Here is a 25497-nt window from a genome sequence, read left to right as displayed (position 1 = left end):
TTAGACACTTCCTCACTGTGTCTACATGCTGGCATTAATCCATATTGCTGCTGAAAAGTGCCACTACTTCACCATTATTTCAGGCTTCGCCGTATTTCATTTCATGGAGACTTTCCCCAATCTACATTCCTGGCAATTTTCACAAAGCTACATTAATAACCCACCTGCTTCAAATGCAAAATGAACAAAGGCAACAACAAAATCATGCTTAGATTCATACACCACTAGATCTGTGTAGGAAGGAAATGCAGATCCTTGATCGGACTTTGCTGGCTTAACCATGCACGGAACGTTATGCCCTTATCATGCATCTATACACTGAAAACGGCTCGATTGTAATCATGTATTGTTTTTCTGCTGACTGGATAACATGCAACTAAAAACCTTTCACTGCACACTAAACTAAATTAAACTAAACTTACACCGCAGATAAGACACAAAATGCTGCAGTAACTCAGCAGGACAGGCAGCATCTCTAGAGAGAAGGAATAGGTGGCATTACAGGTCGAGATCCTTCGTCAGACCTGCTACTAGATCTGCTTTACCACCTTCAACAAAATAGTTAATGAGGCCTGAATGTGGATGACAGATGTAGCCTTGTTCTCTGAGGGATCGTTGAGGAGATACATTTCTGCAAAATCCAATTGAAAGCAGATCTTGTAGGTAAATGGATTATTTACCATTATATGAAAATGGAGTTACAGCTCACAAAAAAAATTGATGTGCGATTTTCCTTAAATATATATCATCTACTTAATAATCTTCCTACCTCAAATTCATGAGTGCAAAGCTTGGAGATGCTCTCCCACAACTACCGACTTACTCTCCCAAACTTGGCTTTTAGAAGCAATTCTTATGAAGCTTGGAAGGAAATGAATTAACTTCCTTTGACAGACAAGTTCTATATATAATTAACAAATGAAATTGGACCACATAAACATTGTCTACTTTGAGGATACATTTGCCCACGGAATATGTGGGCGGAAACACGGACAAAACCTACGCGGTCACAGAATGTACAAACTCCGTACAGATAGCACCCTTAAGCCCCTGTCCCATTTTCCCGAGTTATTCACGAATTCTCCCGAGTTTTCCCCTTGATTCAAAGTCGGAGAATGTCCGTAGCGAGTCCGTAGGAGGCCGTAGGAGTCCGTAAATATTTCATAGCGGACCATAACGCCAGCCAAAGGTACTCGGGGCATCATGTAAGTCGGGACGTTTTTTCAGCCTGTTGAAAAATGTCCACGAGTAAAAATCTCTGAGCCACCGTGCTGCCCAATTTGGATGTTATGAAGTAATTTTAAGAAACAAACATGAATTCATAGGTACTGCAACTTTCATGAACTGAAGACAACCCAATCCACCAACCAATCAGTTAATGCTAAAGTGTAGTCACCCATGGAGGAACACAGCAGCCAATTATCACACTGCAACCTCACACACAGAGGAATGAGACTAAATTCATCCCAATCATAGAAACATAGAAAATTGGTGCAGGAGGCCATTTGGCCCTTAGTGCCTGCACCGCCATTCATTGTGATCATGACTGATCATCCCCAATCAGTAACCTGTGCCTGCCTTCTCCCCATATCCCTTGATTCCGCGGCCCCCTAAAACTCTATCTAACTCTCTTTTAAAATCATTCAGTGAATTGGCCTCCACTGCCCTCTGTGGCAGGGAATTTCACAAATTCACAACTCTCTGGGTGAAAATATTTTTTCTCATCTCAGTTTTAAGATTATTAATGTTTAATGTTTTATGTGTCATCTTAATTGTTACTGTATGTCGTGTTGTTACTTGCGAGCGGAGCACAAAGGCAAATTCCTTGTATGTGTACATACTTGGCCAATAAACGTATTCATTCTTCTCATTCATTAATTCATTTTCATTCATTCATTCATTCCTGCACTAGCTTGTCCAGTCCTTTTATAATTTTATACGTTTCTATAAGATTTCCCTCTCATCCTTCTAAATTCCAATGAATACAAGCCCAGTCTTTCCAATCTTTCCTCATATGACAGCCCCGCCATCCCGGGGAAAATGACAAAAGCCTTCAAATGAAGGCAGAGTACTGCAATGCGATTCATTTATGTAGAAAGAACCTGGAAAGATAACAATAAATTTAGCATAATACAATTTTAAAGAGGGCCGTAGGAAGTGACTTGGAGATATATGCAGTCAAAGACTTGAATGGACAACCATATGGGATCCTTGACTTCATAAAGAATCAAAATAAAAAGTATAAGAAAGAAATGCAGATGCTGGAAAAATCGAAGGTAGACAAAAATTGCCGGAGAAACTCAGTGGGTAAGGCAGCATCTATGGAGCGAAGGAATAAGTGACGTTTCGGTTCTAAATAAGTATTCGGCACGGACTTGAAGGGTTGAGATGGCCTCTTTTCCATGCTGTAATTGTTATATGGTTATATGGTTATATGGAGTCTGAAGAAGGGACTCGACCCGAAACGTCACCTATTCTTTCGCTCCATAGATGCTGCCTCACCCGCTGAGTTTCTCCAACATTTGCGTCTACCTGAAATAAAACGTACTTATGGCTCAGTAATAGTAACACGTGGCTACTGAGTTCTCATGAAAAAAGAACTCAACCAGTTCACTAATGTCATTTGGGGGATGGAATCTGTCGGCCTTCCCCAGTTGGCTCCAAATCCAAATGTGTCGGAGGTGTTGGTCTAAACCGAAGGCAGACACAAAATGCCGGAAGTAACTCAGCGGGTCAGACAGCATCTCTGCAGAAAAGGAATAGGTGAGGTTTTGGCTCGACCTGCAACGCCACCTATTCCTTTTCTCCAGAGATGTTGTCTGACCGCTGAGTGTCCAGCTTTTTGTGTCTATCCATGGTTCACATCAGCCCATCAGCTGTGTCTATCATTCCTTCAACCACAGGAACGATAGGCTCCATGCGCCTCTTCTTTCTAAATCAGCCAAGATCTTGCACATCAGATCATATATCTCCTGCTTAGCTCAAAACAGAACAACCTTTCTCCAGTCTAACTTTGTCCCTCATCCATAGAACCAGTCCAATAAATCTCTCAGCAACATCGCGAGGACCTTCACCACCTTCAGAATCATATACACTAAAACCCTGGAGAGGCAAGAGGCTGTGGGTACTAGAATCCTGAGCTACAAAAACAAGCGCTGGAGGTACTCAGCTAGACAGCCGGCATCTGTGGAGGGAAATGGACAGATGACAACAGTCTCAAAGTTCCCCACCTAAAACATCATCCAGTGTCATAAGTGTCAATTTAAAGGCAGGGGAGGGAAATCAAATTCTTCAGTCAAGACCGCATATGGCCGTGTACAATCTACAGCAGGGCAGTCTCACATGGCAAGCCAATTGTTTCTTGCCTTAAACATGCCCACAAGGAGAAGGTAAGGTAGGTGATCCTAGGACAGAAACAAAGAACTGCAAATGCTGGTTCATACCAAAGATAGGCAGTGCGGGAGTAACTCAGCAGGTCAGGCAGCATCTTAGTTTCGTTTAGAGAAACACGGCGGAAAACGGGCCCTTCGGCCCATCAAGGCCATGATGACCAGCAATCCCCGCCCACTAGCATTGTCCTACACACACACTAGGGACAATTTACAATTTTAACTAAGTCAATTAACCTACAAACCTGTAAATCTTTGGAGGGTGGAAGGAAACCAGAGTATCCGGAGAAAACCCACGCAGATGAACCTATAAACTGTGTACAGGCAGCATCCGTAGTCAGGACCGAGCCCGGGTCTCCGGCGCTGTAAGGCAGCAACTCTACCGCTGTGCCATTCCCCCCACCCCCCCCCCCCCCCCCCCCCCCCCTTCTAGAGAAAAAGGACGGGTGACGTTTTGGGTCGGGATCCTAACATCCAGCGAGTTTACTACTGAGAGGAGTACAATTAGGTAATTCGGCCCATAGAAAAATAGAAAATAGGTGCAGGAGTAGGCCATTCGGCCCTTCGAGCCTGCACCGCCATTCAATATGATCATGGCTGATCATCCAACTCAGTATCCCGTACCTGCCTTCTCTCCATACCCCCTGATCCCTTTAGCCACAAGGGCCACATCTAACTCCCTCTTAAATATAGCCAATGAACTGGCCTCAACTACCTTCTGTGGCAGAGAATTCACCACTCTCTGTGTGAAAAATGTTTTCCTCATCTCGGTCCTAAAAGATTTCCCCCTTATTCTTAAACTGTGACCCCTTGTTCTGGACTTCCCCAACATCGGGAACAATCTTCCTGCATCTAGCCTGTCCAACCCCTTAAGAATTTTGTAAGTTTCTATAAGATCCCCCCTCAATCTTCTAAATTCTAGCGAGTACAAACTGAGTCTATCCAGTCTTTCTTCATATGAATCTTCATTCGTCATTCTTCATCAAGTCTACTCCGCCATTCAATCATGGCTGATCTATCTCTCCCTCCTAACCCATTCTCCCATAACCTCTGACACCCATACTAATCAAGAATCACTGCCTTAAAAATATCCATTGGCTTGGCCTCCACAGCCTTCTGTGGCAAAGAATTCCACAGATTCACCACCCTCTGACTAAAGACATTTCTCCTCATCTCCTTTCTAAAGGTACTTCCTTTTATTCCGAGGCTATGGCATTTACGGCAAGCAATGTAACCTCGGCCTGGACTACAATCAAAATTGATTTGACACCCTTGAAGATCAGAATATTAACATGTGTTTGCTGAAGCTCTTTGAATAGGCTTTGGCACTTAGTCATAATCCTTCACACTTTAGACACATCCTCAATGTGTCTACATGCTGGCATTAATCCATATTGCTGCTGAAAAGTGCCACTGCTTCACCATTATTTCAGGCTTCACCGTATTTCATTTCATGGAGACTTTTCCCAAACTCCCTTCCTGGCAATTTTCACAAAGCTACATTAATAACCCACCTGCTTCAAATGCAAAATGAACAAAGGCAACAACAAAATCATGCTTAGATTCATACACCACTAGATCTGTGTAGGACGGAAATGCAGATCCTTGATCGGACTTTGCTGGCTTAACCATGCACGGAACGTTATGCCTTCTATCATGCATCTCTATACACTGAAAACGGTATGTTTTCTCAATCGTTCTATGCTGTCAAGAACATTCTTTTACAAATAAATGAAGTTGACATTTAGAGTCATTGAGTCATGCAGCACAGAAACAGGCCCTTCAGCCCAAATTACCTACGCCAACCAAGATGCCCCACTGCACATCCCAACTGCCCATAATTGGCCTAGATCTCTCTAAACCTTTCCAATCCATGTACCTGTGCAAACGTCTTTTAAATGTTCCTGCAGTCCCTGCCTCAACTACCTCCTCAGGCAACTTGTTCCACACACCCACACACCCTCTGTGTGAAAAAGTTGCCACAGGTTCGTTTTAAATCTTATCCCTCTCACCTTAACCCTGTGTCTTCTGGTTGTTGTTTCCCCTACTCTGATTTAAAGCGTTTCTGACCATCAGAAGAAATAAAGGACGTGATTTTTGATTGGATGTGTTTTTAAGTTACACTGGTGCTGGAGAGGAACGGCATAGTTCCAGTTATAAACAAAAATATATTGTATAAATCCATCAATTATATCCAAGGTGAGGAGTTGAACATTATTAATCTGAAAAGTTCAGTCTGAAGAAGGGTCTCGACCCGAAACGTTACCACTTCTCTCCAGAGATGATGCCTGACCCGCTGAGTTACTCCAGCATTTTGTGTCTATCTTCAATTTAAACCAGCATCTGCAGCGCCTTCCTACACATCCTGAACATTATTAACATAAGTTAAAGTAATTAAATGCAACTTGGTGAGAAAGCAAGAGAAGGAAGTTTAAAAGAAGGAAAGCAAACAATGCAAACTTCATCAATCCACACTGCAAAAATGGTGGAAAGATTAAAATTCATGACAAGATGCCATCGGATCAAAATAAATTGCTTCTCAAGGGCTTTAAAAGTGATTTCTAGCAAATTATGCTGTCAAATGCAAAGACTGCATTTAAATAAGGAAGCATTTACTGGTTTGCTGTCTATTAGCAAGTGGAACATCAGCCAGGTTATTACTAAACTGTAGTGTTTGTGTTAGGATGTTGAGTTTAGTTTAGAGATACAGCATGGGAGCAGGTCTTTTGGCCCACCGAGTCCACGCCGCCCAGCGATCACCCGTTCACACCAGTCCTATGTTATCCTACTGTCGCATCCACTCCTTACACGCTAGGGGCAATTTACAGAGGCCGATTAACTGGCAAACCCGTACGTCTTTGGGACGTGGGAGGAAGCCGGAGAACCACGAGGAAACCTACATGGTTAGAACGAGAGCGTGCAAACTCCGCACAGACGGCACCCCAGGTCAGATCAAATCCGGGTTTCTGGCACTTTGAGGCATCAGCTTCACCAGCTGCACCAACGTGCCAGAATGTGACTAAAAATATCCTGACGTATATATATATATGGGTGATTCAGATAAAGCATTGTGCATGAGTTGGCTCTCGTGTGACTCAGATGGTGTTTCCTGACTACCCCCGAGAAATAGATGTTCCCCATTGCAGCTAAAATGACCAATGCTCTCTCCAGTCTCCCTTCTGCAAGGGATACTTAGATTTACAGAATGCAGAGGAGAAAAAGGAAACAGGCACGCAGAGGATAAGAACAGTGAGCTGCAGAAGACCAGTGCCAATGATCTCCCAAACAATGAGGAGAGCCTTTCAGAAGTCATTACGCAAATGAGCACTTACACCACACTGTTCACAGGTCAAAATTCATGGAGCAATTTAAACCACAAACCTAATCTGTGCTCAGTTTCAAGGGCAGTTACACCACAGGAACTGAAAGTAATTTCCTCTTCTGATACTCAGCATCAATAAACTCAAAGCAGAATTAAAAAAACATTTTAGCTCTCATTTGACACTTGGAATCTCTGCATCTAATGTTCTTATTTTCAGCCAATTTGGTGTTTTCACTTGCCTCCAAATATTCATTTGTTCCATATCTCTCTCCTTCTATCTCTCGTTTCCCTTTCCCATGACTCCCAGTATGCAGAAGGGTCTCGATCTGAAATGGCACCTATTCCTTTTCTCCAGAGATGCTGCCTGTCCTGCTGAGTTACTCTAGTTTTTTTTTGTGTCTATCTTCGATTTAAACCAGCAGCTACAGTTCTCATATGTTCATGTGATAGGAGCAGTATTAGGCCATTCTGTCTACTCCACCGTTCAAGCATAGCTGATCTATCTCTCCCACTCAACCCCATTCTCCTGCCTTCTCCCCATAACCCCTGACACCCGTACTAATCAAGAATGTGTCTATCTCTGCCTTAAAAATATCCATTGACTTGGCCTCCACAGCCTTCCATGGCAATTAATTCCATAGATTCACCACCCTCTGACTAAAGAAATTCCTCCTCATCTCCTTCCTAAATGAACGTCCTTTTATTCTGAGGCTATGACTGGTCCTAGACTCTCCCACTCGTTCTTTCCTACACATACCTCCAAACCTTACCTTTCCATAACTTTACCCCCTCTCACCCTACAGTATAACTTGTCATTCTTCAGTGTAACAAGTAATGATGTATTCTGCAATCCCAGGTAAACAATTCTGAGTAATTTACAGCAGATCTAGCCTTGAAAGATCCTTTCTGGTGCACATTGGCAATGTGATCATAAGTTTGTCCGCATATCAAGGTCCATTCTCAGTCTGAAGAAGGGTCTCACCCAAAATGCCGTCTCTCCATCCCCTTCTCAAGTGCTGCCCGACCCGCTGAGTTCCTCCAGCACTTGGTGTTTTGCTCAAGATTCCAGCATTTGCAGCTCCTTGTGTCTACATTCTAAGTCGATGGCTTGATATCATCTCATTATGGTCACCAACACACTACAGTTCAGATGCTTCCCTGCCTTTGTCCTTTTTCGGCGCTCAGACAGAACACAGAATTTAGTTTAGTTTAGTGACTCAGCAGGGAAACAGGCCCTATGGCCCATCAAGTCCACTCCAAGCATCAATCACTCATTCACATTAGTTCTATGTTATCCCACTTCCCCCCACTCCCCACACGCTGGAGGCAATTTACAGAGACCAATTAACCTATAAACCCGTACGCCTGGATAGAATGGATGGGGAGAGGATGTTTCCACTAGTGGGAGAATCTAGCACTAGTCATAGCCTCAGAATTAAAGGGCGTTCCTTTAGGAATGAGATACGGAGGAATTTCTTTAGTTCAAGGGTGATGAATCAGTGGAATTGATTGCTACAGAAGGCTGTGGTGGCCAAGTCAATGGATATTTTTAAGATAGAGATTGATAGATTCTTGATTAGTACATGTGTCAGAGATTATGGGATTGAAGGCAGGAGGGATAGATAGATCAGCCAGGATTGAGACCTGGGTGTCATGGTACACCAGTCATTGAAAGTAGGCATGCAGGTGCAGCAGGCAGTGAAGAAAGCGAATGGTATGTTAGCATTCATAGCAAAAGGATTTGAGTATAGGAGCAGGGAGGTTCTACTGCAGTTGTACAGGGTCTTGGTGAGACCACACCTGGAGTATTGCGTACAGTTTTGGTCTCCAAATCTGAGGAAGGACATTATTGCCATAGAGGGAGTACAGAGAAGGTTCACCAGACTGATTCCTGGGATGTCAGGACTTTCATATGAGGAAAGACTGGATAGACTTGGCTTGTACTCGCTAGAATTTAGGAGATTGAGGGGGGATCTTATAGAAACTTACAAAATTCTTAAGGGGTTAGACAGGCTAGATGCAGGAAGATTGTTCCCGATGTTGGGGAAGTCCAGGACAAGGGGTCACAGCTTAAGGATAGAGGGGAAATCCTTTTGGACCGAGATGAGAAAAACATTTTTCATACAGAGAGTGGTGAATCTCTGGAACTCTCTGCCACAGAAGGTAGTTGAGGCCAGTTCATTGGCTATATTTAAGAGGGAGGTAGATGTGGCCCTTGTGGCTAAAGGGATCAGGGGGTATGGAGAGAAGGCAGGTATGGGATACTGAGTTGGATGATCAGCCATGATCATATTGAATGGCGGTGCAGGCTCGAAGGGCCGAATGGCCTACTCCTGCACCTATTTTCTATGTTTCTATCTATGTTTCTATGAATAGCAGAGTAGACTCGATGAGCCGAATGGCTGAGTTCTACTCCTATCACTGATGAACTTATGACCGCCTTTGGAATGTGGAAGGAAACCGGAGCACCCGGAGGAAACCCACGAGAAACTCACAGGGATAACATGCAAACACCACACAGAGAGCATCCGAGGTGAGGATCGAACCCCGGGTCTCTGGCGCTGTGGGGCAACGGCTCTACCAGCTGCGCCACTAATTTACTGGAGCAGGCTTCATTTTTTCCATATCAAACTGAATTTGTTCCCTTTCCTTCAACCACTATTAAATCTATTCCAGATTTCTTTAAACACCAAATGATAACAGCAGTGCAAGTTTAATATAGCATGGATGACTTTGTTAAATAGCATCAGTAAATGAAAAATACATTCTCAGTGAAAGAGTTGTCATGGCCTATCAATAATATTTTCCCTTTCTTGTACACATTCCCTGCTTTCATCTGGCAATCCGCCACATACTCCATATATCTCATTGGACTTTTGTAAGCCTCCAAATGATTTGGCATTAATGAGTCATGTACACATTCCTGCTGCTATAATCAGCTGTTTGTATCTTTAGAGGCAGGTTCCGCCCAAAATGGAAAAAAATAGGTTGACGGCTGGACTAACAATAAATCCTGCCCATTATCTTAGAACATAGACACAAAAAGCTGGAGTAATTCAATGGTTCAGACAGCATCTCTGGAGAAAAGGAATAGGTGTTGTTTCGGGTCGAGACCCTTCTTCAGACTGGAGAGTCAGGGGAAAGGGAAACGAGAGGTATAGATAGTGCTGCAGAGAGATATAGAACAAATGTATGAAAGATATGCAAAAAAGTGTTGATGTTAAAGTGAGAACGAGATGCTGGTGCGATGGGTGGGGGCAGGATGGAGAGAGAGGGAATGCAAGGGTCACTTGAAGTTGGTGAAATCAATATTGATGCTGCCTGACCTGCTTTGTGCCTATCCTCACAACCCTAATCCTACCTTAACAATGGATCAGGGGGTCTTATTGAAACATATAAGATTATTAAGGGATTGGATGTGCTAGAGGCAGGAAACATGTTCCCAATGTTGGGGGAGTCCAGAACCAGGGGCCACAGTTTAAGAATAATGGGTAAGCATTTAGAACAGAGATGAGGAAAAACATTTTCACTCAGAGAGTGGTGAGTCTGTGGAATTCTCTGCCTCAGAAGGTAGTGGAGGCCAATTTGCTTGATGCTTTCAAGAGAGAGTTGGATAGGGGTCTTAAAGAGAGCGGAGTCAAGGGGTATGGGGAGAAGGCAGGAACGGGGTACTGATTGTGGAAGGTCAGCCATGATCACAGTGAATGGTGGTGTTGGCTCCAAGGGCCGAATGGCCTACTCCTGCACCTATTGTCTGTTGTCTAATGTCTATCACTATCAACCTCCTCATGCACTATCCTGGACATGTTCTTTTTACTGTACTGCAGAATTTGTGGTCACGACCCGAAACGTCACCTATTCCTTCTCCGCATAGATGCTGCCTGTTCTTCTCGGTCACTCCAGCGTTTTGTGTTTACCTAACATTGAGTTTGCTTTCTTTACTACCAATTCGACTTGCAGATTAACTTTTTTGGAAATTCTGCACCAGCACGCCCAAGTCCCTTTGCACCTCCGATTTCTGGATTCTCTCCCCATTTAGAAAATAGTCTACGCCTTTATTCCTACGACCAAATTGCATGACTCCACACTTTGCTACACTACATTCCGCTCGCCACATCTCTGCCCACTCGCCCAACCTGTCCTTCTGCAGACTCCCTGCTTTCTCTTCACTACCTGCCCTTCCACCTATTTTCGTATCATCTGCAAACTTGGCCACAAAGCCTTCTATCCCCTCGGCCAAATCATTAATATACAATGATTTGGACGATGATGTTGCTGTCAGCAAGATCTCTATTATACCTGTATCTCACCGTACGTGTGTGTATATGATGATAAACTTGACCTGACTTGAATACTTCTGACTTTCACAGGGCAAAACAGGTGATAATTGTTTAGTTTAGTTTAGATATACAGCGCGGAAACAGGCCCCCTGAATCCGCACCAACCAGCGATTCCCGTACACTGACTCTATCCTACACACAACAGGGACAAAGTACAATTTTGCCAAGCCAGATCGTCTACAAACATAGAAACATAGAAAATAGGTGCAGGAGTAGGATCATTCGGCCCTTCGAGCCTGCACCGCCATTCAATATGATCATGACTGATCATCCAACTCAGTATCCTGTACCTGCCTTCTCTCCATACCCCCTGATCCCTTTAGCCACAAGGGCCACATCTAACTCCCTCTTAAATATAGCCAATGAACTGGCCTCAACTATCTTCTGTGGCAGAGAATTCCACAGATTCACCACTCTCTGTGTGAAAAATGTTCTTCTCATCTCGGTCCTAAAAGACTTCCCCCTTATCCTTAAACTGTGACCCCTAGGTTTGGACTTCCCCAACATCGGGAACAATCTTCCTGCATCTAGCCTGTCCAACCCCTTAAGAATTTTGTAAGTTTCTATAAGATCCCCCCTCAATCTTCTAAATACTAACGAGTACAAGCCGAGTCTATCCAGTCTTTCTTCATATGAAAGTCCTGACATCCCAGGACTCAGTCTGGTGAACTTTCTCTGTACTCTTCCACCGATCTCTATGTCAAGAATGTCTTTCCTCAGATTAGAAGACCAAACTGTACACAATACTCCAGATGTGGTCTCACCAAGACCTGCACATCTTTGGAGCGTGGGGGGAAACCGGAGCACTTGGAGAAAACCCACGCAGGTGAAGGAAAGAACGTACAAACTCCATACAGACAGCACTCGTTGTCAGGATCTAACCTGTGCCTCTGGCTCTGTATGGCAGCAATTCTACTGCTGTGCCACCGTGCTGCCCTTCAAATTGTTCTTCAAATTAATTGAACCATCCTTGCAAGTTTATACAATTATTTAAAGGCAGCAAAACTTTTAAAAAACTTACCTTTTCCAGAGCTTCTCGATCAACAATTTCTTGCACTGCTAACAACTTGATGCTGGAAAACAGGAAAAAGCAATACCTAATGAAATGGATTTCTCGCATCCACTGCAACGCTTGCATATTAAAACATTTTGGGGACTTCTAAGGTTCATAATATTATTGCTCATTAAATCCTTGATAAAGTGGATGACGCATTAGAGTCACAGGGTCATATGGCATGGAAAGCGGCCAATTAGACCAATTAGTCCATGCCAACCAACATGCTGCTCACAACTGTGTAACCTGCTGCTCACAACTGGTTGCTTTTCTTTTTGACAAAGTGACAAATGAACATTTTCTTTAGCAGGGTTTTAATAACAAAAACAGCAAAAATGATACCATTAAGCTCTCTCACAAAGGGCAAAGCTTTGTTTTGCTCGGTGCAGAATGGTAAAGTACCTTAAATAAAGGGTCATATAGACATACAGCACAGAAACAGGCCCTTCGGCCCAACTCGTTCATGCCATAGTCATACAGTGTGGAAACAGGCCCTTCGGCCTAACTTGCCCACACCCATCTGCATTGGTCCGACCTGCCTGCGTTTGGCCCATACCCTTCTAAACCCATCCGATCCATGTACCTATCCAAATTTACTTTAATGTTGTGTTAGTCCCTGCCTCAACTACCTCCTCTGGCAGCTCGGTCCTTACACCCACCACCCTTTGTGTCAAACAAGTTGCCCCTCAGATTCCTACTCAATCTTTCCCCCTCACCTTAAACATCTGGCGACTGCTTGGTAACCTCTGGTTCTTGATTCCCCTGCTCTGGGTAAAGGACTCTGTGCAGTTACCCTATCTAATTCCCTCACAATGTTATACACTCTGTAAGATCACCCCTCAGCCTCCTGTGCTGCAAGGAATAAAGTCCTAGCCTGCTTAACCTCAGGAATCACAACAATTTTTTCCTGGGAGGTGGGCTCTTGCTTCGGGCAGCTGAAACCAGCCCTGTGCGTGTGGCGTGTGTGTCTGTGTTTTGAAGTGTGAGTGTGTGCGACAGCAAGGGCAACAGCGGTTGTGGGATTCACACAGTGGCCGGAGGGTTTTTATCAATCACTCGCTTCTCCAGGCGGGAGTCTCTGGCTTCTCCCGTTGGATTGGGGCGAGGTGGGGGGGCGGGGGGTAATTTGTTTGAAATAACTTCTTCACCCTTCCCTCCTTCTCGGGTTTCTGTCAGCTGCCACACCGATCTCCCGGCGGAGACACTGGAGACACAGCCCAGGGAAGGACAGGCTTGGCACCAGCACAGACTCGACTCTATCCTGCTCCACACCGCACCGCACCGCACCGCAAAGCCAGCGAGTGCCTCGCACAATCGCTCCTTCCACCGATCTTTAACCCCTGCAGCCCCGGAGTTCCTTCCAGCGCTTTGGAGCGGATAGGATGAGGCCCGCCATCCGTCACAGACATGAGTCCTGTCCCCGATGCAGAACAAGGTTGCCAACTCCTGACCTATGGCACACTGACGTGTAACTTCCCGCACTACCACAGAACCCGCTAAATAGCCCGCCGCACGGAACGTATTAAGAGCTTGCTGCGGGCCGGATAAAATCTCGTGGCGGGCCGGATAAAATCTCGTGGCGGGCCGGATAAAATCTCGTGGCGGGCCGGATAAAATCTCGTGGCGGGCCGGATAAAATCTCGTGGCGGGCCGGATGTGGCCCGCGGGCCATTGTTTGGAGACCCCTGCTCTGACTGATGAAGGCCAATGTGCCGAAAGCCTTCTTGACTACCCTGTCTATCTGTGACGCCACTTTCAAGGAACTATGTACCTGCACTCCTAGATCCCTCTGCCCTACAACCCTCCCCAGAGCATAGCCATTTACTGTGAAGGTCACGGCCTGTCCCACTTTCATGACCTAATTCACGACCTGTTTTAGGACATCCGGTGGCGCTGTCATGGCTGCCTCCGAATTCAGTCTAGTATCTTTTTTGTTTTTTGTTATGTTAGAAGTGCATTTTTGGGGGGTTCTTTTTGTCATTTATGTGGGGGGAAGAGGGTACGGTGAGGGGGATACCGTCCTTCAGTCGCTTCCTGGAGAGGATGCGACTATTGTTCGAGTCGCGTCCTCGCCCCCCCCCCCCCCTCCCCCCCCTCCAAGTGGCCTACCTACTGGATTGGTGCGGCCTTTCCTGCCGGGACCGACCAGAGCTCCAGCAGCGGCGGTGCAGCGCTGGATACATCGCGGGGCGGGCGATGCCTTACCGGGGATCGCCGTTTGGAGCTCCGGAGTGCTTAGCCTGCTGCACCAACATCGCAGAGATGTGGTTCGCGGAGCTCCGGTGGCGCTGATCAACATCGCGGAGACCTGCGACCCTTTGTCGGGGGTCACCAGCGTGGGTCTCCGTCCGGCTCGACCTGTGGATTTCGGGAGCCGCGGACTCCGGTGGGAGGTGGCTGATCTGGAGGTCCGGGCCGCTGAGGATGTTCTCCGTCGGAGTTCGACGTCGGGGTCCCATCATCCCGGCGAGAGGGCCTGAGCATCGGGCCGCCCGTGGCGGCGACTACGGGGTGCTCGGGAGGCCCCGACCACGGGTGAACATCTGGGAAGATCAGCGAGGAGGCTGGCTGGACTTTGGTTCCTTCCCTAACTTTGGTGCCGCTGTGGGGATGTTGTGTCGTGGACTTCTGTGTTTGTTTTATTTTTATTGTATTTTTATTGTATTTTTATTATTTTATACTGTAAGGAAAATCCATTTTGATTTGAATTAAATTAAATTGAATTGAAAAAAATTGAATTGAATTGAATTTCGTTGTCTCTTATTAGACAATGACAATAAATTGAATCCAATTCAATCTAATTTACTCGTGGACATTTTTCATCCGGCTAGAAAAAACGCCCCAACCTGCTTGATGCCACGAGTACATACGACTAGCATCACGGTCTGCTACGACCTACCTACGACCTCCGACAACCTCGTGATGACTATGCTGCGAGTATGAGTCAAGGGCAAACTCGGCAGAGGTCGTGAAAGTGGGACAGGCCCTTTATGTATAATTTCCCAAAATGTATAATTTCGCACATATCTGTATTAAACTCCTTTAACCATTCCTCAGCCCACCTGCCCAACTAATCAAGATCCCGATGCTGACCAAGATGCCCCATCTAAACTTGACCCATTTGGCCCATATCACTCTAAACCATTCCTATTCATGTACCTGTCCAAGTGTCCTTTAAATGTAGTTCGGGTGTCTGCCTCAACTACCTCTTCTGGAAGCTCGTTCCATATACCCACCAGCATGTTTCGGGTGAGTCGTGGGGGCGCTGCAAGCCGGCGCCCTGTCTGCAGTGTGTCCGTTTTTTTCAGCTTTTTTTGTCTTTTTAGTATGTTTTAAAGTATGTTTTTTGTGTATCTTTGTGTGTTTTGTGTGGGGGATGGTGTGGGGGGGGGGGGGGGGGGAGGGGGGGGATGAGGGGGAAACCGCTTCGGTCGCCTCCTCCATGTAGAGGCGACTTTTTCCAGGTCGCCTCCCCTGTGGCCTAACAGCAAGGATCGGCGCGGCCTTTCCCGGAGACGCGCCCAGGGCTCCAGCGGCGTGAAGCGGGCGAGCCCTCGCTGGGGCTCGCCAGAGGGAAGCGCTCCGTTTCGCTGGCCCGCGGCAGTCTGCAGAGCTCAAGCTGGCGCGGCACTGCAGCCCAGGATCCCTCGTGGGGGACCCGGGGGAAGAAGAAGCTTCCACCGCCGGCCCGCGGCCAACTTCTACCGTGGGCCTGACGCGGACTTACCATCACCCCTGGACGGGAGCTTCGACCGCTCTCCCTGCAGTCTGCGGTGTTTCTGGCTGCGGCGCGGCGGGGACTTTAAATAATCGACCGCCGGATTGCGGCCTACACCATTCTGAAGCCCCGATCTCCGGTGGGGAAGAGACGACTATGGACTGGCTCTGGACTCTGGTCCCGACCACGGGGGGAAATGGAGGAGGACTGGCCAATTTTTGTGCCTTCCACCACAGTGATGAATGCTGTGGTGGATGTTTGTGTTAAATTTTTATTGTGTGTTGTGTGTTCTTTCTCATTGTATCGCTGCTGGCAAATTCATTTCACTTGCACTTATGTGCAATGTGACGAATAAACCCTTATTGTATTGTTGTATTGCCTCTGAGTGAAGAAGTAGCCCCTCAGGCTCCTATTAAATCTTGTCCCTCTCACCTTAAAACAATTGCCATCTCGCTTTTGATTCCCCCACTATGGGTAAAAGACCAGCCTATCAATTCCGCTCAGAATCACAGAAACTTGAGAATTTGAAAATGTGAAAGTACTGCTGGACAGTGTCAGGAGAATGATGCAAACTCATATCCTTTGACTATTATGCTGTGTTTAAGAAAGAACTGCAGATGCTGGAAAAATCAAAGTTAGACAAAAATGCGGGTGAGGCAGCATCTATGGAGCGAAGGAATAGGTGACGTTTTGGGTCGAGACCTTTCTTCAGACTGATGTGGGGGTGGCGGGGGCGGGAAGAAGAAAGGAAGAGGGGGAGGCAGTGGGCTGTGGGAAATCTCAGTTCACATTAACCAACCTGATCTCCCGGTGGCACAGCACTTCAACTCCCCCTCCCATTCCGAATCCGACCTTTCTGTCCTGGGCCTCCTCCATGGCCAGAGTCCCACTGCAAATTGGAGGAGCAGCATCTCATATTTTGTTTGGGTAGTTAATACCCCAGCGGTATGAACATTGACTTCTCCAATTTCAGGTATTCCTTGCTTTCTCCCTCCTTTCCCTCCCCTTCCCAGCTCTCCCACAGCCCACTGTCTCCGCCTCTTCCGTTCTTCTTCCCCCCTTCCCCCCCTCCACACCAGTCTGAAGAAGGGATATAACCCGAAACGTCACCTATTCCTTCGCTCCACAGATGCTACCTCTACCTACTATTATGCTGTGGTGATATTGCACTCCACTTCATCGCTATAAGTATTTACACTTACAAACAAGCTCTCTCATATCCCGTAATCTCGTGAATAATGAAAAGCCTGGATAGATTGGACGCGAACAGAATAATAAACTAAACTAAACCACCAGATTCAGGAACCTACCCTCTGTCATCCGAATTAACGAATGGTCTGTTACATCACTGTGGACATTGGACATTGGACATTTTCTCTGGAACTATAATGCCACAATGCAGTAAAACTACGTCCTGCACTGCGATGTCTTTCTCTTTGTGCTACCTGGTGTACTTGTGTATGCTTTGATTATACTCACGCATAGTTTGATTTGATTTGCTAGGAGTGCACGCAAACAAAAGCTGTTTCACTGCATCTCGGTACACGTGACAATAATAAGCCAACACTAGGTTTTTCCACATGGATGGTTATAGATATGGGGAAACAAGCTACCAGAGATGTTGCAGGCAGATACAATTACAACATTTACAATATTTATACGGGTTTTTTCCACGGTTGCTTGGACAGAAAAGTTGTAGAAGGATAAGGCCCAATAGAGGCAAATGGGATTGGTCTGGATAGACATGACAGTCACAGATGAAGTGGGCTGAAAGGGCTTGTTTCTCAGCAGTACAAATCTGTGATTTAATTATTCCATTAGCGTGGCAAGGCTAAAGACAGTACATGGGGGGGGGGGGGGGGGGGGGGGGGAGAGGGGGGGGGGGGGGGGGGGGGGAAACCAATGAGTTGGTGAGCTTCTGCCAGTCTAATCAGTCTAATTTAATAATGTGAATTTACTTTTCTCTACTCCGTGGTGGAATGTGGATCAATAGTCCAAGTATGAACACTTTAGTTTAGGGATGCAGCATTGAAACAGGCACTTTGGCCCACCAAGTACATGCCGACCATCGATCACCCGTTCACACTAGTTCTATGTTATCCCACTTTCTGATCCACTCCCTACACACCAGGGGCAATTTACAGAAGTAAAATTAGCCTACAAACCCCCACGACTTTGGGACGTGGGAGGAAACTGGAGCACCCGGAGGAAACCCACACAGTCACAGGGAGAACGTTCAAACTCCACACAGGCAGCAGCCGAGGTCAGGATCGAACCTGGGTCCCTGGCACTGTGAGGCAGCAGCTCTACCAGCTGCACCACTAGAATCATTTAATAGCAATGCTGCTTTAACCTAAGATAATGACGACAAAGGTGTAGGAGCTCTGGTGAATGTAATCCCAGCTCAGTCACACTGGGAACTAAGCCAGAGGCTTTGCTTTGTCATGTGATTACTGTGGAGGTTCTTGGTTAATAAACATACTCAAAGGTTATAGGGAGAAGGCAGGAGAACGGGGTTGAGAGGGAAAGCTAGTTCAGCCATTATTGAATGGTGACGTCGGCTTGATGGGCTGAATGGCCTTATTCTGCACCTGTGACTTATGAGACTCAGCCAGGTACTGCTCTTCCTTTTTATAATGACATGTTTAGTTTAGTTTAGAGATACAGCACGGAAACAGGCCCTTTGGCCCACCGAGCCCGCACCGACCAGCGATCCTCACACATTAGTGTGTGTTGCCCAGTTTTGGTCTCCAAATCTGAGGAAGGACATTATTGCCATAGAGGGAGTGCAGAGACGGACCAGCGATTCCTCACTGTCTTATGAAGACACTATAGACCTACTCTCACAATTAGGAGATTGAGAATCTTATTACAATTCTTAGGGGTTACCTAGATGTAGGCAATTGTTCCCGACGAACAGGACAAGGGGTCACAGCTTTTAAAGGGGAAATCCTGTAAAACCGAGATGAGGAGAACTTTTTCACACGGAGAGTGGGGAATCTCTGGAACTCTCTGCCACAGAAAGGCCAGTTCATGGTATATTTAAGAGGGAGTTACATACAAAGGGTATGGAGAGAAGGCGGGTCTCCGGGGATCGAACCGGGGTCTCCGAGGCTGCAGGCGCTGTAAGGCAGCAACTCTACCGCTGCACCACTATGTTTCTATGCTATACACTATCCTACACACACTAGGGCAATTATACAACAAAATTAAACCCACGAACCTGTACGTTTTTGGAGTGTGGGAGGAAACCAAAGACCTCGAAGAAAACCCACATGGTCATGGGGAGAACATACAAACCCGGGTCTCCGGGGATCGAACCGGGATCTCCGAGGCTGCAGGCGCTGTAAGGCAGCAACTCTTCCGCTGCATCACCATGCCGCTGCAGTTCGCACGCAACAAAAGTACACGTGACAATAAACTAAACTAAAGCTAAACTGCACTGCGTTTCCTTTTCATTATGTGTGGCTTGGGGTTAGCGCAGCACCACTGACGCACTCTAACTGCCCTTGGGAAAGAGGAAGTAGGACTCAAGTACCCAGAAAAGACCATGTACTAAATTATGAAATATGACAAGCCCAGCTTTATTGCTTCTGCCTCTAATGAATGCAAGGGTCTGTATACAAAGCTGTGCCCGCTCACGGTTTGCTGAAAGCTTCCCTGTTGCCAAGGTAAGGACAACCTCTCGTCCTGAAAGGTTACGTTCATTTCCCCGTGCCAGATGACTGGAGTTCAGCTCATTGCCAATTCTTTATGTACAAAGTTCACCCTAGTAATTTGAGGGCATCTTTTACGTATTTACGTTTACTTAACTTGGAAAGAATATTGTGCACACTCAGACGCGGTCATTCAAATATTCCCAGTTAATTTGCTTCCACACATTCACAAGGTACTGAGTAATGCAACATGCTTTGGAAATAAACATTGATTAAAAAATTGATAACACCATGACATTTAAGATAAACCTCGAGTTCCTTAGCAACATAGATGAATTTGCAGAATGAAATCTGTAAAATTCATAAACACTTCACGGTACACATTGTCAATTTTCTTTGATCAACAGTTTCACTCGATATGAGACAAAAACTCTGCTGTTGAGGTTGGGGACTGATGAAGGCCAATGTGCCAAAAACCTTCTTGGCCACCCTATCTACCAGTGGCGCCACTTTCAAGGAACTATGTACCTGCACTCCTAGATTTCTGCTCTACAACACTCCCCAGAGCACAGCCAGTTACTGCAAAGGTCCTGGCCTGGTTTGACTTCCCAAAATACACCTCACACTTATCTGTATTAAACCCCATTTAACATTCCTCAGCCCACTTGGCCGACTGATCAAGATCCAGATGCCAACCAAGATGCCCCATCTAAACTAGACCTCTTGCCTGCATTTGCCCAACATCCCACTAAACCATTCCTATTCATGCACCCGTCCAAGTCTCCTTTAAATGCTTAACTAGTGTCTGCCTCAACTACGCATTCTGGCAGCTCGTTCCATAGGCTCTAAGTGAAAAAGTTGTCCCTTACAACCAGATGCAACAAAAGCTTTCCACTGTACCTTGGTGCACGTGTCAATAAACAAACCTGAAACTAAACTGAACTGAACTGCGTTTCCTTTTCATTATGTGTGGCTTGGGGTTAGCGCAGCACCACTGATGCACTATAACTGCCCTTGGGAAAGTGGAAGTAGGACTCAAGTACCCAGAAGAGACCATGTACTAAATTATAAAATATGACAAGCCCAGCTTTATTGCTTCTGCCTCTAATGAATGCAAGGGTCTGTGTACAAAGCTGTGCCCGCTCACGGTTTGCAGAAAGCTTCCCTGTCACCAACTCAAGGACAGACTTCCTCTCGTCCTGAAAGGTCCAGTTCATTTCCCCGTGCCAGATGACTGCAGTTCAGCTCATTGTCGATTCTTTATGTAGAGTTCACCCTAGTCATTTGAGGGCATCTTTAGCGTATTTACATTTACTTAACTTGGAAAAAATATAGTGCATGGTCAGACATGGTCATTAAAATATTTCCAGTTAGTTTGTTTTGGGTTAGTTAGAATGGGTGTCAAGGGTTACGGGGAGAAGGCAGGAAAATGGGATTAGGAGGCAGAGATCAGCCATGATTGAATGGCGGAGTAGACTCGGTGAGCCGAATGGCCTAATTCTACTCCTATAACTTGTGAACTTGTTTCCACGCATGCACAAGGTACTGAGCAAATGTAATATGCTTTGGAAATAAATATTGATTTAACAGTTGATAAACCTACGACATTTAAGATAAAACTCGAGTTCCTTCGCAACATAGACGTACTTGCTGGATAGAATCTGAACAGTTTATAAACACTTCATGGTGAATGCTGTCGATTTTCTTTGATCAACAGTTTCAAAGGTCATACTAGATATTAAACAAATACTCTGCTGTTGAGGTAGTGGAGATATGGCCAAAATCACTAAGTTCAATCAGACTTAAAGCAGATCTTGAATACAGAAAGCTGGATACCATGGGGCAGATTGGCCTTCCTCAGTGTTGGAGAGTTGTTTGAACATTTAGTTCTCTATTTTTCAAAAGACAATATTACCCGCTTCATACTTGCAGGGCAGAAAACAATGAGAAACCTTTTTCTTGGTTTTAACTAAAACTAGAATATTCCAGCGCGTGGACTGCTGGCAGTCAATTAATCAGAATAAGGTGGTCACCAAAGATAGAAACATAGAAACATAGAAAATAGGTGCAGGTGTAGGCCATTCAACCCTTCGAACCTGCACCGCCATTCAATATGATCATGGCTGATCATCCAACTCAGTATCCCGTCCCTGCCTTCTCTCCATACCCCCTGATCCCCTTTAGCCACAAGGGCCACATCTAACTCCCTCTTAAATATAGCCAATGAACTGGCCTCAACTACCCTCTGTGGCAGAGAGTTCCAGAGATTCACCACTCTCTGTGTAAAAAATATTTTTTTCTCATCTCGGTCCTAAAGGATTTCCCCTCTATCCTTAAGCTGTGACCCCTTGTCCTGGACTTCCCCAACATCGGGAACAATCTTCCTGCATCTAGCCTGTCCAACCCCTTAAGAATTTTGTAAGTTTCTATAAGATCCCCCCTCAATCTTCTAAATTCTAGCGAGTACAAGCCGAGTCTATCCAGTCTTTCTTCATATGAAAGTCCTGACATCCCAGGAATCAGTCTGGTGAACCTTCTCTGTACTCCCTCTATGGCAAGAATGTCTTTCCTCAGATTAGGAGACCAAAACTGTACACAATACTCCAGGTGTGGTCTCACCAATACCCTGTACAACTGCAGTAGAACCTCCCTGCTCTTATAGTACCTGTAGGTACTGTAGGTGGCGTTTCAGATTGTGACCCTTCTTCAAACTGAAAGGAGGGGGTGGGGAGTGAAGAGCTGGAGGCAGGAAAAGACCAGGACTAATCAGGCCCAAAACATCACCTATCCATGTTCTCCAGAGATGCTGCTTGACTCGTTGAGTTAGTGGCTCTAGTCTTTGGCAGAGTTCTTGATATTAAACAAACTGTGGTAATAGTTCTGGAATTTGGCAGAATTCTTGATATTAATCAAACTACTCGCAAACGAGTCGCACCCTGGCATTCCCTCTTCTCCCCTCTCCAAATCGGCCAAAAGGTATAGAAATGTGAAGCTTCCTCAGAGACAGAGATGCACAGAGTCTCTTGCCCAGAGTAGGTGAATTGAGGACCAGAGGACATACAGTAGATTTAAGGTGAAGGGGAGAAGATTTAATAGGAATCTGAGGGGTAACGTTCTCACACAAAGGGTGGTGGGTATATGGAACAAGCTGCCAGAGGAGGTAGTTGAGGCTGGGACTATCCCAACATATAAGAAGCAGTTATACAGCTACATGGATAGGACGGGTTTGGAGGGATATGGACCAAATACTGGCACGTGGGACTAGTGTAGCTGGGACATGTTGCCCGGTGTGGGCAAGTTGGGCCGAAGAGCCTGTTTCCACACTGATTCACTGTATGGCTCCATGGCAGTTTCTTCCCAGCTGGTATCAGGTGACTGAACCATTCTACCACAACATGAGAGCAGTCCAGAAATAATATCTACCACATTGGAGACCCTCAGACTATCTTGGATCAGCCTTTACTGGCTTTATCTCGCACTAAACGTTATTCAAGTTATTCCTTTCATCATGTATCTGTCACTGTGAATTGTTTGATTGAAATCAATGTGTTGTCTTTCTGCTGACTGGTTTGCACACGACAACTGTACCTTGGTACATGAGACAATAAACTAAATCAACTCAGCGACTATCTTTGTTTCAACAGGATAAGGTGGTCACTTCATTGTACCGGCAGGTGAATCTTGGAAAGTGTCCCTCACGCTGCATCTTCCCCACTCCACACTTCCGCATCTCCACACTCCAACTGGAAAAACACAACTACTTCTGCGTTTGTTAGAGTCAGGATGCTTCAATCAGGATGCTATGTTAATGAAGAACCTCAGTAGGTTTAGTTTGGAGATACAATGCAAAAACAGGCCCATCGAGGCCACAACGACCAACGATCCCCGCACGTTAACACTACCCTACACACACTAGGGCCAATTTACACTTATACCCAAGCCTATTAACCTACAAACCTGTACGTCATTGGAGTGTGGGAGGAAACCTCCCCAAGCAGGTCAGGGGGAGATTGCACAAACTCCGTACAGACAGCACCCATGGTCGGGATCGAACCCGGGTCTCCGTCGCTGCAAACGCTGCAAGGCAGCAACTCTACCGCTGCGCCACCGGGCTGCCGTTAACCTACTTTCACTCCCACCTGCAGTACTATTTGGAATGTCAACTTATACGCTGATGTCACAACCAAAGAATATGCTGTGGCAACAACCCAAGCAACATCAACAAGCAGCTTGCAGCAGCTGAAAGCATGGAAAATATTAAGGGGGATAGGAAAAGTGAGAGACCCTCCATGCCAGACTCTGCACAATTATCCCCTACCTAAAAAATGTGGCATCAGTGCCTGGTCCAGGTAGGTAGATTTGTATGTGCCATAGAAACATAGAAAATGGGTGCAGGAGGAGGACATTCGAGCCTGCACCACCATTCATTGTGATCATAGCTGATCATCCACAACCCGTGCCTGCCTTCTCCCCATATCCCTTGATTCCGCTAGCCCCTAAAGCTCTATCTAACTCTTTTAAATTTATCCAGTGAATTGGCCTCTACTGCCTTCTGTGGCAGAGAATTCCACAAATTCACAACTCTCTGGGTGAAAAGGTTTTTTTCACATCTCAGTTTTAAATGGCCTCCCCTTTATTCTTAAACTGTGGCCCCTGGTTCTGGACTCTGCCATCATTGGGATTTTTTTTTCCTGCATCTAGCTTGTCCAGTCCTTTTATAATTTTATACATTTCTATAAGATATCCTCACATCCTTCTAAATTCCAGTGAATGCAAGCCCACTCTTTCCCATCTATCCTCATATGACAGTCATAGAAACATAGAAACATAGAAAATAGGTGCAGGAGGAGGCCATTTGGCCCTTTGAACCAGCACCGCCATTCATTGTGATCATGGCTGATCCTGAATGGGAATCCCGGGGATTAACCTCGTGAACCTACTCTGCACTACCTCAATAGCAAGTAGGTCCTTCCTCAAATTAGCCAATCACTCCTTGGTGTCAGGGGTTATGAGGAGGAAGAGGCAAGAGAATGGGGTTTGAGAGGGAGAAATAAATCAGCCATGATTGAATGGCGGAGTAGACTTGATGGGCCAAATGGCCTAATTCTGCTCTCCTATCACATAAACTCCACTGAGGAGCTCAAGCAGAGGAGCAAGACCAGTGCTCCCTCCTTGTGCCAGTGGCTATAACTTGTGCTATCTCCAAAGTGAAGTATCTCACCAAGCCTTGGCCACAATGCGGCAGGGTGGCACAGTGGTTGAGTTGTTGCCTTACAACGCCAGAGACCCTGGTTCGATCCTTACCTCGAGTGCTGCCTGTAGGGAGTTTGCACGGTCTCCCCGTCACTCCGCGGGTTTTCTCCGGGTGCTCCGGTTTCCTCCCACATTCCAAAGCCGTGCAGGTTTGTAGATTAATTGACTTCTGTAAATTGTCCCTAGTGTGCAGGATAGAACTAGTGCACGGGTTATCGCCAGTCGGCGCGGACTCAGTGGGATGAAGGGCCTGTTTCCACGCTGTAGCTCTAAATTAAACTCAACCAATACTTCAGTGCCTTGGAGATCACACTCCCAGAGTCGTGACAATGTCCCCGCCGAAAACAGTGCATTGTGCAACCACCACCCAACACAATTCCAGAGTTAAACATTAATTTCAGCTCACTTCAACACCGATGAATGTTGCTAACAATAAACCTCTCAAATCAATCCACCTCTTTTGCCAGTACCCATTGTACATATAAAGATAGATATAAAGGCTTTATTGTGTGTAAAAATAGTTAAGAATCCAACAAAAGGTCCTTTCTCTAACTTGAATAAACTCTGCCAAAGTCCAGAACTATTGCCACAGTTTGTTTAATATCAAGAAATCGGCCAAAGTCCAGAACTATTAACACAAAGTGCTGGAGTAACTCAGTTCAAGCAAAGTCTCTGAAGAACATGCAGAGGTGACATTTCGTGTTGGGATCCGTCTTCAGACTGATTGTGGGTGGGTCGGAGGTTGGGAGGGCGGGGGGGAGACAA

General features: G+C 45.9%; 1 protein-coding gene across 3 annotated transcripts in view; it reads right to left on the bottom strand.

Annotated features, from left to right (window-relative positions):
* eepd1 (endonuclease/exonuclease/phosphatase family domain containing 1) overlaps positions 1-25497 on the bottom strand; it is a 161382-nt gene that overhangs the window by 32012 nt on the left and 103873 nt on the right. For all 3 annotated transcript variants that reach the window (XM_055654999.1, XM_055655008.1, XM_055655015.1), the window contains one exon: positions 12073-12124. In XM_055654999.1, the coding sequence (XP_055510974.1) occupies positions 12073-12124 (52 nt within the window). The remainder of the gene's footprint in view (positions 1-12072; positions 12125-25497) is intronic.

This window comes from Leucoraja erinacea, chromosome 2 (assembly GCF_028641065.1).
Source record: "Leucoraja erinacea ecotype New England chromosome 2, Leri_hhj_1, whole genome shotgun sequence".
NCBI lineage: Eukaryota > Metazoa > Chordata > Chondrichthyes > Rajiformes > Rajidae > Leucoraja > Leucoraja erinaceus.
Note: the sequence above shows the minus strand (reverse complement) of the source record. Positions and strands in the feature narration are given on the sequence as shown.